Source organism: Pristis pectinata, chromosome 32 (assembly GCF_009764475.1).
Source record: "Pristis pectinata isolate sPriPec2 chromosome 32, sPriPec2.1.pri, whole genome shotgun sequence".
NCBI lineage: Eukaryota > Metazoa > Chordata > Chondrichthyes > Rhinopristiformes > Pristidae > Pristis > Pristis pectinata.
In genome coordinates, this window is record NC_067436.1 from 15,338,837 (window position 1) to 15,354,357 (window position 15,521).

The 15,521-nt window shown below is 43.6% G+C and overlaps 1 protein-coding gene across 1 annotated transcript in view; it reads left to right on the plus strand.

Annotated features, from left to right (window-relative positions):
- Positions 1-258: 258 nt before the first annotated feature.
- The window catches only part of LOC127585169 (sorbitol dehydrogenase-like), a 36,223-nt gene continuing 20,960 nt past the window's right edge, over positions 259-15,521 (plus strand). The window contains exons 1-4 of the mRNA XM_052042382.1: positions 259-312; positions 1,802-1,835; positions 4,109-4,273; positions 10,570-10,729. Of these exons, the coding sequence (XP_051898342.1) occupies positions 259-312; positions 1,802-1,835; positions 4,109-4,273; positions 10,570-10,729 (413 nt within the window). The remainder of the gene's footprint in view (positions 313-1,801; positions 1,836-4,108; positions 4,274-10,569; positions 10,730-15,521) is intronic.

Sequence of the window (15,521 nt, forward strand, 5' to 3'; positions counted from 1 at the left end):
CATGGATGCTGTCTGTGACCGGACTTTATGAAAACCCCCTGCATGGGTTAGCAAGTAAGTTATACAGTTGCACCGGTGCAGTAAGGGTGGGCATCTCAATCAGCTCGGGGGGAAGGGGAAGAAAAAGTCCTGTAGAGAGGAAACAAGTGCTTAAATTAGAGCCATTAGTCCTGCAACTGAGTTTGCAGCCCAGGGTCACAGCCTATAAAGTCCATAAAAGAAGTTAGAAGTAAGAAGGAAAGTAATTTCTAACCAACCATGTCGCAGCAAGAGAACTTGGCTTTGGTCGTAGCCTGTGGAGAGCTGAAAGTGGTAATCAAACGACCTCTATTGTACATCATCTTTATACAGTCAGAAAGTCAGAGTCGCCACAGTGGAATCTCCTTGTAGGGAAGGGATTTCGATATCAATGTATAGCAAGTACATTTACGGTTAACTAATGCAAAAGTTCCGGGCGAGGAGGGAGTGGGTCAATGATGGAATCGGTTGCAAGAGTTGTATTACCAGTGTGGCCTCGAGTAGTGTTGGTGAATGCCACCCACCACGACGGGCAAGGAATTTCTCGTTGGTGAGGGTGGGGTAAAACTTTATTGTCGTCAACGCATGACAGGGCCACGTATGTAACGGCGGCGTGGCGCTGTCAGGATCTCCAGTGCTGTGATGTTGGTGCCGCCTGTTCACCGCGACCTAATTCTCTGAAAGCCAGACTGCCAGATTGTTGCCTCTTAATTCTTTCAGTCGGATCTCATTGGATTAAAAAGAATTAAACTTAAAGACTTTTTAAAAATATAAACACCACCTCCTGCAGTTCTCCCCCATAAGAATAAGTGGACGAAGCCTTTCAATTATTTTATACTAGATTAACCTCTATAGTTTAAGGAAACACGTAGGAATCTGGGTCCAATTTTAATTATCGCTGTACAATGTATTAACAAGAATTCCACGGGGTTGTCAAAGACCACTAAGAAGACCCAGAAGCAATTCTGCAAGAAGTTTACTCTGAGAAATTTAATAATATCTACAGTGGTTTCAAAATGAGCATTCTTTTCTGTTGAAGTCAAATCCCATTCAGAGTGCCCTTTGGTTCAAGCACTATATTTTCCCAGTTGCAGAATTATTTGAGAACAAGCTCTCATCATCAAACAATGTAGAAGGGACAATCAGCCTTTGAAGTAGCATTGTAATGATCCAATGGCTAGGAATTCTTTCTATGGCTACCCAATGACTGCACATATTCTTGTAGCAGAATCATGGGACTGATACCCTAGCTCATGGATTGTTGTGAAGTTAAGAGAAACTGAGTCTTGAAAGCAAGAGACTGAGAGAGACTCTCTTAGTATCACATAATTTTTTAAATGATTTGGATCAATACATTCTAGAGTAATTATCCTAGGTTATTAGACAAGGGGAATATTGGCTAAAGAGAATGAAAATAAACAATTTAATGAAGATGATGAACAAACACATAAGGAGCCACCAAACTGTCAAGATAGGGCAGCAGATTTTAGATTCCTTCTAGCCCCAGATGGAGAAAATGCAAGGTTGTAAGAATTTTTTTCTTGTTTTGTTGGATTGAATGGGTCCCTTGTATTTATGGTTAATGGATAGACACAAGATTTGCTCATCTTTGTGTACCTTGCTTAATGGTTTGAAGAGTGAGACTTGACTCCCAAGTGAGACAAAAACTTAATTGGCCCAATAAAGGAGAGCTTACATGTAACTAACACCTGAAATCATTATATAATCGTTATTCCTGAAGTACACACGATCTTTTAAAAAGGTGCATTTCCTCTCTCTATAGGAAAAGCGTCCAGTTCCAGAGCTTTGCCCTGGTGGTAAGTCTATCTTTCCTCTTTAAAGTCATTCCATGTTGTTTTGTGAAATACTTTTAAGTGTTACATCTTAATCAGATACTGCTATTAATCTGTAAATTAATCAGTCCTGAAGGAATTGTTCTCTCTGGTTCAAACTCCTTGATTGCTTTTAGACTGCACACATTTGCCCCACGTAATATCTGATGGGCAAAATTAACTTTAAAATTGTCAATGAGTGTAAATGCAGAAATAGCTCAAATGGAAAACTTCATTTCTCTGTTAGTATTGCCAATACTGTAGAATTTTGCTGTTGCAATTTTTTTCCTGATGTTTCCTTAGAACGAAGGTGATTTGTGCCATTGAGTCTATGCCCACTCTCAGAGCAATCTCATCTGTCCCATCTGCTCAGTTATTTCTGTAGAAACCATTCCCTCTCACATACCCATCAGCTCTTGCAACCACCTACAGTTGGGGGGTCACAAGAAAGTGCAGATGCTGGAATCTGGAACAACACACAAAAAGCTGGAGGAACTCAGCGGGTCAGGCAGCATCTACGGAGGGAAATGGACAGCCGATTTCTCGGGTCGAGACCCTTCATCAGTCCATTATTGGTCTTTATAAATTGAGGGATCAATTGCAGAAATAAGGAAGACCTATTGTAATCATATTTAGCCTTGGTAATGCTGTACCTGGACTTGTGTACAATTCTGGCATCCTTACTTAAGGAAGGATAAATATACCACTTCAAATCAAAGATTAAGCAGATCAATCCCAGGGATGGTGGGTTTACTATATGAGAAGAGACTGAATAGACAAGGATTGTATTCTCTAGAATTTAGAATGAGAAGAGATCTCAAAGTTTACAACATTTTTTAAAAGGCTTGATGCTGCTGGGGGTAGGGGGAGGGAGGGGAATGTTTCCCCTGTCTGAGGGCTTGGAGAAGAGTGGATATGACTAAGATGAGGAAATATTTCCTCACTTAAATGGCAGTGAACCTTTGGCATCCTCTACCACAGAGGGAAGTGGAGGCTCAGTCATTGTGTTGATGCAAGCCTGAGACCGACAGATATTTATGCATTAAGAGATGTGGGCGTAATGCTGGTATCTCATGCCAGTATTTTCTGTGGTACAACTAATTCTCCATTCTTGTTGAATTTTTCATATAGAAAGTGGTGGGTGATATCCAGTTAATTTACAAATCTATTACACTCTGTGCTTTGCAAATTTCTTCCTTCAGTCCCTCCATCAACCTTAAATTTCAGCTGCAACGGTTGTTCTTACATCATGAAGTGCCAGCAGTCTTTTGCTGGAACTGGTTTGGACCCAAGTACTCACTGTATGTTCAGCTGACATTCTAGATTAGCATTGTGGATGGGGAAATGTGAAAAGGTTTGCACTTCTATTGTGATTTTTGCAACTTCAGGATGCAAAATAAATACTTTGAGAGTGTACTCGGTGTTATAATGTACAAAATGCAGCAGCCAGTTCTCACACAGAAAACTCCCATAAACAGCAAGTTAGTAATGAGCAGATAATCTTTAAATGATAATGCTTGAAAGATAAATTTTGGCCACCATACTGGGAGAAAACGGCTGCTGTTCCTCAAAATTGTACAGTAGAATCGTTTTTATCCACTGGAGCAGAACAGACAGGGGCTCAGTTTAACATCCCGCCTAAAGCTGGGCCCTCCAAGTATGTGCCTCTGCTTCAGTAGTGCACTGGATAGATGGCTTAGATACTTGTGCTCAGGTCTCTGAATGGAAAGTTGAGCCCTTGGCTCCAAAGCTCAGAGCTTAAAGACTGGCTTTAAAGGAAAACATGCTTTTACTCTGGTTCATTATCCATTGAGTAGTCCTGGTACTGTGGCTACTATCAGGAGAATGACTTGAACTCCCGACTCACTGCTCCAACATGGGTGTATCAATGGTACAAAGGCTGTAGCAGTTCATGAGCACTTATTCAGGATAATCTGAGTAATCAAAACTGTCACGGCAGGATTGCCCATTTCCTGATGAGAACAAGAAAAAAAGAAAATGAAAATTCTGGCATTTAAGGAAGCTCCTTCAAGCTGTCATTGATTCATTTGTGTTTTATCAATTCCTTCCAGATAGGTGCACACAGTAATCTTTGAGTGGCATTATTAATTAATAGTGCCATATCTATTTCCATCAAGTATGCAGTAGTGCATGATTATGTTATCTGCTTTGAGATCGCTAGCATTCCACAATTTATTAAAAAAAACTATCTTTCTGCTTTAGAATGCAATGTTTTCACTGTTTTGTGCTATTTTTAGATGTTCTGCTGAAGATTAATTCTGTAGGGATCTGCGGTATCGACATCCATTTCTGGCAAGAAGGAAAAATTGGAGATTTTGTCCTCAAGAAACCCATGGTTCTTGGGCATGAAGCCTCAGGGACTGTGGTTAAAGTATCCTGTGGTGTGACCCATCTGAAAGCAGGTCAGTCTACCCAGACGCTTGTATTGCAAAAGATGCTGTAAGAACCGTTCAATTCAGAGGTAGAGTCATCATAGAGAAACAGGCCCACTGGTCCTTGCCAGTATTTAATAGGAGCCTTCCCCACCCTAACTCATTCTTCCTCCTTCACAGTTAGTTAACTTCCCCTTAAATAGTAATGCTAGTTTCCCCTCTACTAGTTATAGTGGGTCTAATTTCTCTCTAGATGAAGGATTTTGTATTTATATTGGATTTATTGATAACTACATTTAAATGGAAGGTCAAGTGAAAATATAGTGTAAAAAATCCCATCTTATTTTAAAAACCTTAACCCTGAGGTTTTCCATTCCCACAACCTGTCCAGTTCCTCCCCACAAGTATGTGTCTAGAGTCATTCTGGTAAATCTTCCCTATAAAGACAAACCAAGGACCTTGGGAAGGGAGACACAAGAGACAGTAGATACTGGAAACCAAAGCAAACAACAAACTGCTGGAAAAACTCAGTGGGTCAGGCAGCATCTGTGGAAGGAAACGGACAGTCGACATTTTGGATCCTGATGAAGAGTCTCAACTTGGAACTTCGACTGCCTATTTCCCTCTACAGATGCTGCTTGACCTGCTGAGTTCCTCCAGCTGTTTGAATTTTGTCCTTGGGAAAGGGTGGGGGGGTGGCGGTGAAAGGGGGATTTGCCTTCTGAAGTGGCTGACACGGCACATTTGACCTTTAGTGCTTTTAGAAATGGCCCAGCATTCGCTAGGAACACATTGCTATAAATGAAAGTGAGTGATGTAGTCGGGAGGAGTGGAGATGGACAATGAATGTGATCTTCATGTTACAAACTGAAGATGATTGCTTCCTCGGTGTAAAGGAAATTGAGGAAAGACTATACATGTTGCCAGCAATGTCCACATCCTATCACCAAATATATATTTAAAAAAATCAAGAACATAAACCGGCTGCAGTTAGCACCAGAAAATTGACATTTCTAAATGATCTACAGCCTGCAATTATATCAGGTGTTGGTGAGGGGTTGGTTGTGTCTGAGCAGAGGAATCCTTTTTACTGCCCAAACAGAACAGGATCAGGAGGGAGAAGGGCAAAACTAGTTAACTGAAAGGGCAGTGATTCCTAAAGAATAAGGACAGCTTGCTGGAATGGTGAGGGTCACACTGCTTGGGGTGGGTGCCAAGGGACTGATCTCTTCAGGTTGAGCAACTGGCCAAAGGCCAAGCAAAGTGGCTGCTGGAAAGTCAAGGGGCAGTAGTGGTGGAGGTTGAAGGGGGAATGATTGCTGAGGAAAAGTTAATGTGACTTGGGTCCAAAAAACATGAGCGCAATTTGCCACACCTTTGGAGTTGGTAAATTTTGGGGACCTGAGCAGCCTATAAGGGTTGCTGAGGGTTTTACATAAAGATAAAACCAGCCTCATCTGAGACTGTGGTGTCCTTGCCCTCCCAGCTTAGTCCTTTCGTCATGAGATAGTTTTGGATCATGACTGGAAATATCAATGTTCCCTCTATTAATGAGATAAAGCCATGTACTCCCATCCATTGGGTATTGTGGTGCAGGTCAACAGATCCTGAAGATAACAGGACAGGTAGATAAAACATTCTTGTCATTATCACAACAGGGATGTGATAGCATTAGAGATGACACAGAAGAGATTCACCAAGGTGATGCCAACACTTATAAACTGAGGTTGCTTAGATGGGTTGATTTACTCAGCTGAAGGGATTTTTTTTTCCCCACGCGTGTTTCCCTTTGGGTCTGGACAAACATAACAAGAGTATACATGATGAATCAGGAAAAATTAGCAAAACTGCAGGCTCAGGTCCAGATAGGAGGAAAGGGCACAGCTCACAGAAAGAAGAAGGTAGTGCATAGAACAGCTACAGCTGACAACAAGAAATTGCAAAGCTCGCTGAAGAAACTAGCAGTTAGTAAAAGCTACAAGAATAGTAGTCAGAAACCTAGAGTAACAATCCAGAGACCAGAGTTCAAATCCCACCACAGCAGTTTGGAATTTAAATTCAGTTAATATGGAACATGAAGAAAAACATTATTTGTAATGAAGGCAACCACAAAAACAACTGGATTGTTGTAAAATCCCATTAGGGGGAGGAAATTTGGTGTCTTTACCCAGTCTGGTTTATACGTGGCTGCAATCCCACCAATGCAGTTGATTCTTAAAATTGCTCACCTAGAAAGCCACTCAGTTGAAAGGACAATTAGGAGTGGGCCACAGATACAGTGTCAGTGGTGCCTGGATCCTGAAAAATGAAAAACTCATTGCATCGAAAAGTATCAGGACGAACATGGTGTCACAATGTACAAGAGTTCCAGACGAGCATGTGGGAAGGGCTGGAAAAAAAAACTCTTCCTTTTCCCAGCATGGATAGAATGGGCTGAAGACATCCTCCTATTTTGTAATGGAGGAAAACATGGACTAAGAGTGTGCAATTTTATTGATATATCTGGTACTTCAGACTCTTCTTTAAATGCTAATGAAATCCACAGCTCATCCAGGTCAAATGGAAAATGCCCCCAGCACCTCATGCATAGAACCTTCAATGGCTGTTAGATAAGAAATGGGAATATGTACAGATTAATAGTCAATTTGGAGCAACAACCAAACAATCTGCTGGAGGAACTCAGCAGGCCGAGCAACATTTGTGGGAGGAAAGGAATTGTTGATGTTTTGGGTCAAAATCCTGTATCAGAATCAATTTTTTCTGAGGAAGATACATTATGATATTTGACATCATGGGGATTCCTTGATACTGTTCTTGTCTGGCCAGTGCTTTATATCCCCACTACCAACACACTTCATGCCTCCATTAAACTGGGTTCATTAGGATGCATTTGGTCCTTGAATGGATTCTCAAGAAGTAATAATTTAGAGAGGGTAATTTTGATCTAATCTACTCAGAACTGATGAGATAAGATAGATCATCTACATCCTGTCAAATTTTACTCTTCATCAAAGACAACAGAGTTTAAGGATAGGAATGCAAAAATGAACAAATTCCTTCTGTTTCACAAAAATGTGTTGGATTAAAATTAATCCTTATGATCTTCAACAACTGATCCTGTTTTGTGGCATTTTCCACTGTGCTAAATGGGCTGAATTGAGAACTGATAGCATCTCAAACTTAGCATCCACGAAACTTGAGCAGTAAGAAAGTGTTCCACCAACATATTAACTCTACAATTCACATCGCCAATGCTGGTTCAATGAGGAATGTGAAAAACAAATCAGCAACATCAGACGTGTATTGAAGTGAGATGATGCTACCGCATAGCTACCCTGCTTGTGAAGCAGTGAAAGGGGGATGCAATAGACAAACCCAGTGATCACACAACCAACACTCAAGTTGTGGTGAACCACTGATTGAAAGAGAAGACCAAGAATTACTCCATCCTCCATAACATTAAAGTCCTGAAAAGGGAACCAAAGATAAATCTGAAATTCTGGCAACCATTTTTCACCAATGGCAGCACAGTAGTACAGCTGGTGGAGATCCTGCAACCTGGGTTCAGTCCTGACCTCGGATGTTGTCTGTGTGGAGTATGCCTCTGACTGCATGGGTTTCTTCTGGGTGCTCCAATTTTCTCCCACAACCAGAGATGTGCTGGTAGGTTAATTGGCTGCTGTAAATTACAGCTGTGTAGGGGCATCGTCAATGGGCATGTAGGGGTAGCCAATGGACATGTGTGAAAGAATAGGTTACAGGGGAATAAGTGGGGGAATGGAAATATGGGATTGCTTGATGAACACCTTCTATGTCATATGGAAATCCTGGAACTCTCTCCTGAACAGCATTGTGTGTATACTCACACCTCAAGGACAACAGCAGTTCAAGAAGACAGCTCACCACCACCTGCTCAGGGACAATTAGAGATGGGCAATTAAAGACTGGATCAGCCCAAGAAGCCCACATCCCTTGAATGAATAATAAAAAAAATGAAGTGGATAATCAGTCTCATCCTCTCCACTATCACAGGAGCCAGTCTTGAGCCAGTTCAATTCAATGCATTTGAAATCAAGAATTGGTTTAAGACTATTGTATCCTGAAAGGGCAATGGGACCAGGCAACATCTGAGCTGTCATGTGGGCTTTGGTCCAGATCAAGTTGTGCAGTACAGCCACAGCATTGGTATTCACCCAACTATGCAGAACATTTCACAGCTATGTCCCAACAACAAAAGAAAACACATGGCAAAATGATAGAGCCATCAGCCTCACTCCTCAAAGTGACAAAAGGTGTCACAGACTGTGCTACAAAGCCGCATCTACTCGCCTATTGTTTGCTCACGGAAGCTCAGTCTAGATTCTAATACTCCAGATCTCAATGCAACTTTTGTCCAACCATATGCAAAAGAGCCGAATTCCAGATGTGGAGTGGGAGTGATTGTCTATTCAAGGCAGTATTTGACTATGTGGCATAAAAAGCACAGGAATTTGTACACATATTTATTCACAAATTGCTTTTAAAACTGATTAAGCCAGGACTAGCTTGGCACCTGGGTCAAACTGGTCCAGGCAATTCCATTCAGGATTCACTTCAGCATAACTGGTTGTGCACCTGATTGTACAATGCATGTTTGTTTCTGAAATAAACCCAAGACTTTGTTGATCACTCACAGACAAAGCAGGGTTCATTGCAGCAACACCCAAGATGCTGGAGGCACTCAGCAGGTCAGGCAGCATCTACGGAGGGAAATGGACAGTCAACGTTTCAGGTCGAGACCCTTCGTCTGCACTGATAGATTAGAGGGGAGGTAGCCAGTATATTAAAAGAAAGTAAAGGGAAGGGGGTGGAGCAAGAGCTGGCAAGCTATAGGTGGATCCCAGTGAGGAGGAGGAGGTGAGAGGCAGTTGGAGGAGGGGAGAATGGAAATGGTGAAGCCGGGAGGTGACAGGTGGAGGCAGCAAAGGGCTGCAGATGATGGAATCTGACAGGGGAGGAAGGTGGAGCATGGAATCAGGTGAGTGAGGTGGGGCAGACAGATGGGAACAGTTGGGGAGGGGAATGTGTGGGAGGACTGTGTGCGTGATGGGCAGATGGAGGAGGGGAAAGAAACGGTGATGGTGAGCAGGAAGATCTGGGCAGATCAGGAGGAGAGAGGAAAGGGACGGAAGGGGAGCAGTTTACTGGAAATTGGAGAATGCAATGTTCACGCTGTCAGGTTGTAGACTGCGCAGGTGGAATACGAGGTGCTGTTCCTGTAGTTTGTGTTCAGCCACTTGCAGTGTCTGGGGATGAACAGTCTGCTAACTGACACCTTCCGACCTCAGTGCTCTCCGGTCAGTATTGTGGAAAAATAATCACTGGTGCTTCTCCACCTATCACAGCCTTTTTCACCTTGATCAGACCGCACAAACTTTCCAGTGGCTTTGGAGCAAAGGGAATGGCTTGGACTTGTCCCTGGTGTGGTGATTGTCCTGATACACTGGAGAGTGCCTTACTTCTCTTTTCCCTCTCCGGTAATGAGCCAATTAACTGAATTCAAATTCTTACACTGCCAAGGTGCCGTTTGAACTGGTGTCTCTACACCACTTAGACTTGTTCTTCTTGATTGCTTGCCCCATAACAGACCCACTATCCACCATCTCCCTACTCTGCCCAACAAACTTCTACAGAGGTACTGTTGAAAGTATCCTGACTGGTTACATCATGGTCTGGTACAGCAATTCGAATGCACAGGAACACAAGAAGCTTCAGAGAGTAGTGGTCTCTGCCCAATACATCACGGGAACATCCCTCCCCACCATCAGTAGCATCTACAAGAGGTGCTGCCTCAAAAAGGCAACATCCATCATCAAAGATCCCCACCATCTGGACCATGCCATCTTCTCACAGCTACCATTGGGCAGGAGGTACAGAAGCCTGAAGTCTCACACCACCAGGTTCAAGAACAGCTACTTCCCTTCAACCATTCGGTTCTTGAACCAACTGGCCCAACACTAATCACTACAGTTTAGCAGCACTCTGATCACTTTGCACTAAAATGGACTTCTTGTTTTAATTGTGTTCTTTATTGTAAAATTTGTGTATAATTTAGTTTGTTTTTCTTGTGAATGCTGCTTATCTGATGCTATGTGCCTGTGATGCTGCTGCAAGTGTTTTTCATTGCACCTGTGCACATATGTACTTGTGCATATGACAATAAACTTGACTTTGACCTGAACCATCCAAGTGTCAGTAATTCATACTAGACCAAGTTCTTAAGCCTGCTTGCAAAGTTCACATTAACTGTACTGAGCCCCAAGTGTCTTGTTTTCTCGTTGCTGCAGGTGACAAGGTATCCATTGAGCCAGGTGTCCCCAGGGAGAATGATGATTACGTTAGAATTGGACGTTACAACCTGTCCCCAACAAGCTTCACAAGTGGTCTTCCTCCTGATGATGGGGCCATGTGTCGATTTTATGCCCACAAAGCCAACTACTGCTACAAGTTAGTTTCTTGCTATTATTATTTTTACTTCCCGGTTGAAAAGTTTGATCACAGTTAACGTACACCAATTGGGACCTGAACTCACCAATTAGGTAAATTAGATTTCATGGCTGTCCTTGGTTAGGGAAACAAACTGTCTTACCTCTGCTTAAGAATCCATAATATCTGTCATGCCCCTCAGAATAATACAAGTCAGTGATGTAAACAGGCCTGTCACCATCTCAGTATTTAATTACATAGAACACTACAGCACAATACAGGCCCTTTGGCCCACAATGTTGTGCCAATCATTTAAACTCTAAGATCAATTTAACCCTTCCCTTCCACATACCCCTCCATTTTTCTATCATCCACATGCCTATCTAAGTGTCTCTTAAATGTCCGCATTGTATCTGCCTCTACCACCACCCCTGGCAGCGTGTTCCACCACTCTGGGTGAAAAAAAAATGTACCTCTGATATCCCCCCTGTGCCTTCTTCCAATCACCTTAAAATTATGGCCCCTCGTGTTAGCCATTTCCGCCCTGGGAAAATGTCTCTGGCTGTCCACTCGATCTATGCCTCTTATCACCTTCTACACCTCTATCAGGTCACCTCTCATCCCCCTTTGCTCCAAAGAGAAAAGCCCTCGCTCTTTCAACCTATCCTCATAAGACGTGCTCTCCAATCCAGGCAGCATCCTGGTAAATCTCCTCTGCACCCTCTCTAAAGCTTCCACATCCTTCCTATAGTGAGGCGACCAGAACTGAACACAATATTCTAAGTGTGGTCCAACCAGAGTTTTATAGAGCTGCAATGTCACCTTGCGGCTCTTGAACTCAATCCCCTGACTAATGAAGGCCAACGCACCACAAGCCTTCTTAACAATCCCGTCAACTTGCACGGTAACTTTGAGGGATCTGTGGACTTCGACCCCAAGATCCCCCTGTTCCTCCACACTGCTAAGAATCTTGCCATTAACCCTGTATTCTGCCTTCAAATTCAACCTTCGGAAGTGAATCACTTCACACTTTTCCGGGTTGAACTCCATCTGCCACTTCTCAGCCCAGCTCTGCATCTTATCAATGTCCTGTTGTAACCCTTGACAACCTTCTACATTATCCACAAAACTGCCAACCTTCATGTCATCTGCAAACATACTAACCCACCCTTCCACTTCCTCATCCAAGTCATTTATAAAAATCACAGAGCAGGGGTCCCAGAACAGGTCCCTGCAGAACATCACTGGTCACCAACCTCCAGGCAGAATACGTTCCATCTACAACCACCCTCTGCCCTCTATAAGCAAACCAATTCCAAATCCACACAGCCAAGTTTCCCTGGATCCCATGCCTCCTGACCTTCTGAATGAGCCTATCATGGGGAACCTTATAAAACTCTTTAAAGTCTATATACACCACATCCATTTCTCTACCTTGAATGCGTTTTGTCACATCCTCAAAGAATTCAATCAGGCTTGATAGGCATGACCTGCCCCTCACAAAGCAAAGCCATGCTGACTGTCCCTAATCAGACGATGCTTCTCCAAATGCCCATAAATCCTGTCCACAAGAATCTTTTCCAATAATTTGCCCACCACTGAAGTAAGACTCATTGGTCTATAATTCCTAGGGTTATCCCTACTCCTTTCTTGAACAAGGGAATAACATTTGCCACCCTCCAATCATCTGATGTGGCCAGTGAGGACACAAAGCTCATTGCCAAGGGCTCAGAAATCTCTTCCCTCACTTTCCATAGTATCCTGGGATATATCCCGTCTGGCCCCAGTGACTTATCTATCCTAATGTTTTTCAAAATTTCCAGCACATCCTCCTTCTTAATATTGACATGTTCTAACTTGTTTTACGCTGTCATCACAAACCAAGGTGTCTCTCTCAGGTGAATGCTGAAGCAAAGTATTCATTAAGGACCTCCACTACCTCCTCCGACTCCAGGCACATGTTTCCTCCTCTATCCCTAATCAGTCCTACCTTCACTCTAGTCATTCTCCTGTTCTTCACATACGAATAGAATGCCTTGGGGTTTTCCTTAATCCTACTCACCAAGGCCTTCTCATGCCCCCTTCTAGCTCTCCTAAGTCCATTCTTAAGCTCCTTCCTGGCTACCTTGTAACTCTCTAGAGCGCTGTCTGATTCTTGCTTCCTAAACCTTAAGTAAGCTTCTTTCTTCCTCTTCACTAGATATTCTACATCTTTTGTCAACCATGGTTCCTTCACCCTACCATTCTTTTCCTGCCTCAATGGGACAAACCTATGCAGAACCCCATGCAAGTGATCTCTTAAACAACCTCCACATTTCCACTGTGCATTTCCCCAAGTACACCTGCACCCAATTTACACTCCCAAGTTCCTGCCTAATAGCATCATAATTCCCCCTCCCCCAATTAAATACTTTCCCATACCGTCTGCTCCTCTCCTACTTCAAGGCAAGGGTAAAGCTCAGGGAGTTGTGGTCACTGTCTCCAAAATGCTCACCCACCGAGAGATCTGACACCTGACCAGGTCCATTGCCTAGTACCAGATCCAGTATGGCCTCTCCTCTGGTCAGCCTGTCTACATATTGTGTCAGGAATCCTTCCTGGACACACCTAACAAATTCTGCCCCATCCAAACCTTTTGGACTAAGGAGGTGCCAATCAATATTAGGGAAGTTGAAATCACCCATGACAACAACCCTGTTAATTTTGCACCTTTCCAAAATCGGCCTCCTGATCTGTTCCTCAATGTCTCTGTTGCTATTGGGAGGGTCTATTAGAATACTCCCAATTGATTGCTCCCTTCCTGTTTCTGACCTCCACCCACACTGACTCAGTGGATGATCCCTCCAGGACGTCTTCCCCTTCTGCAGCTGTGACACTGTCCCTGATTAGCAATGCCACTCCCCACCTCTTTTACCTCCCTCCCTGTCCCTTTTGAAACATCTAAACCCCGGAACATCCAGTAGCCATTCCTGCCCTTGTGACAGCCAAGTCTCTAATGGCCACCACATCATAGTTCCATGTACTTACCCACGCTCTAAGTTCATCACCCTTGTTCCTGATACTTCTTGTATTAAAATAGACACACTTCAACCCATCCAACTCACTGCAATTTTGCCCAGTCAAGTACCTATCCTTTCTCACAGTCTCTCTACACGCTGCATCAACCTGTACACCAACTGCTTCATCCTCTGACCTATCACTTGGGTTCCCATCAACCTGCCAAACTAAACCCTCCGCAACAGTTCTAGCAAACCTGCCTGCAAGGATATTGGTCCCCCTCCGGTTCTGGTGTAACCTGTCCTCTTTGTACAGGTCACACCTTCCCCAGAAGAGATCCCAATGATCCACAAATTTTTCAGCCACACATTCATCTGCTGAATCAACTTATTCTTACCCTCACTGGCTCGTGGCACAGGCAGCAATCCAGAGATTGCAACCCTTGAGGTCCTGATTTTCTCCATCTTCACTTTTTAGGACCTCATCCTTTTTCCTACCTACGTTGTTGGTACCAATGTGTACCACGACCTCTGGCTGCTCATCCTTCCGCTTTAGAATGCTGTGGACCCGATCTGAGATGTCCCCGACCCTGGCACCTGGGAGGCAACATACCATCTGGCAGACTCTTTCATGTCCACAGAATCTCCTCTGTCCCCCCCTACCCCCCCCCCCAACTATAGAGTCCCCTATCACTTTGCTCTCCTTTTCTTCTCCCCTTCCCTTCTGAGCCACAGGGCCAGACTCAGTGCCAGCGACCTGACCGCCGCGGCTTTCTCCTAGTAGGTCCCCCCCCTCCCAACAGTATCCAAAGTGGTATACCTGTTATTGAAGGGAATGGCCACAGGGGTACTCTGCACTACCTGCCTATTCCCTCCCCCTCTACTGACGTTCACCCAGCTACCTGCCTCCTGCAATTTAGGTGTGGCTACCTCCCTGTAGCTTTTATCTATCACCTCCTCATTCTCCCTTCTGAGCCAAAGGTCATCCAGCTGCAGCTCCAGTTCCCTAACACATCTGTAAGGAGTTGCAGCTGGATGCACCTCCCACAGATGTAGTGATCAGGGAGACTTGAGATCTCACACATCTGGCAGGAAGAACACACCACTGACCCTGGATCCTTTGTCATTACTTTAGCTGGGCACGAATGGACAAAGAAAGAAACTTACTTTAGCCGCTTCTTACCGAGGCCTCAGCTGCCCCCAGTCTAACACTGGTCCACTCTGCTTGACCCTACCTTCTTTTTATAAGTTGTGGCCAATTGGCTTATTTCTCATTCAATTATCTCCTAACAATTCATAGCTGTGTCTCTTATATTGTCTGGAAATACCTGGAAAGGAACTGGGTCCCAACACTCACCTCATTATATGGCTCCCTCTTCTCGCACTGAGAGTCCCACTTCTTGCTCCAAGTCACAGCCCTCGCTACCTGGAAAAAAAACGTATTAACCTTCTAATTTAAAACTGCTTCAGATTAATAAACAGGAATCTAAATTGCTCGCTGGCTGTAACCAATCCTTCGGAACATTATTATCCTTTGGCATTAGAACAGTACGAAGATCCATTTATTTTACTCAGGATGAACCAATAGTAAACATTGAGATATACATGATGTATTCCAACTGGACGAGTGCTTCACCATAGAATGATGGCACATTATATGTAGGGATGAAGATCTGAAGCAAAGCCTTTCAATACATTTTTTGTTAAATGCTTCACCTACAAGTAATGTGCTTACTGATGATTCTGTAAGTGTTCTTCATTTAATTTGACAACACCAGAACACTTTGTGAGGTCACCTCAAATGGAAACTTAACAGA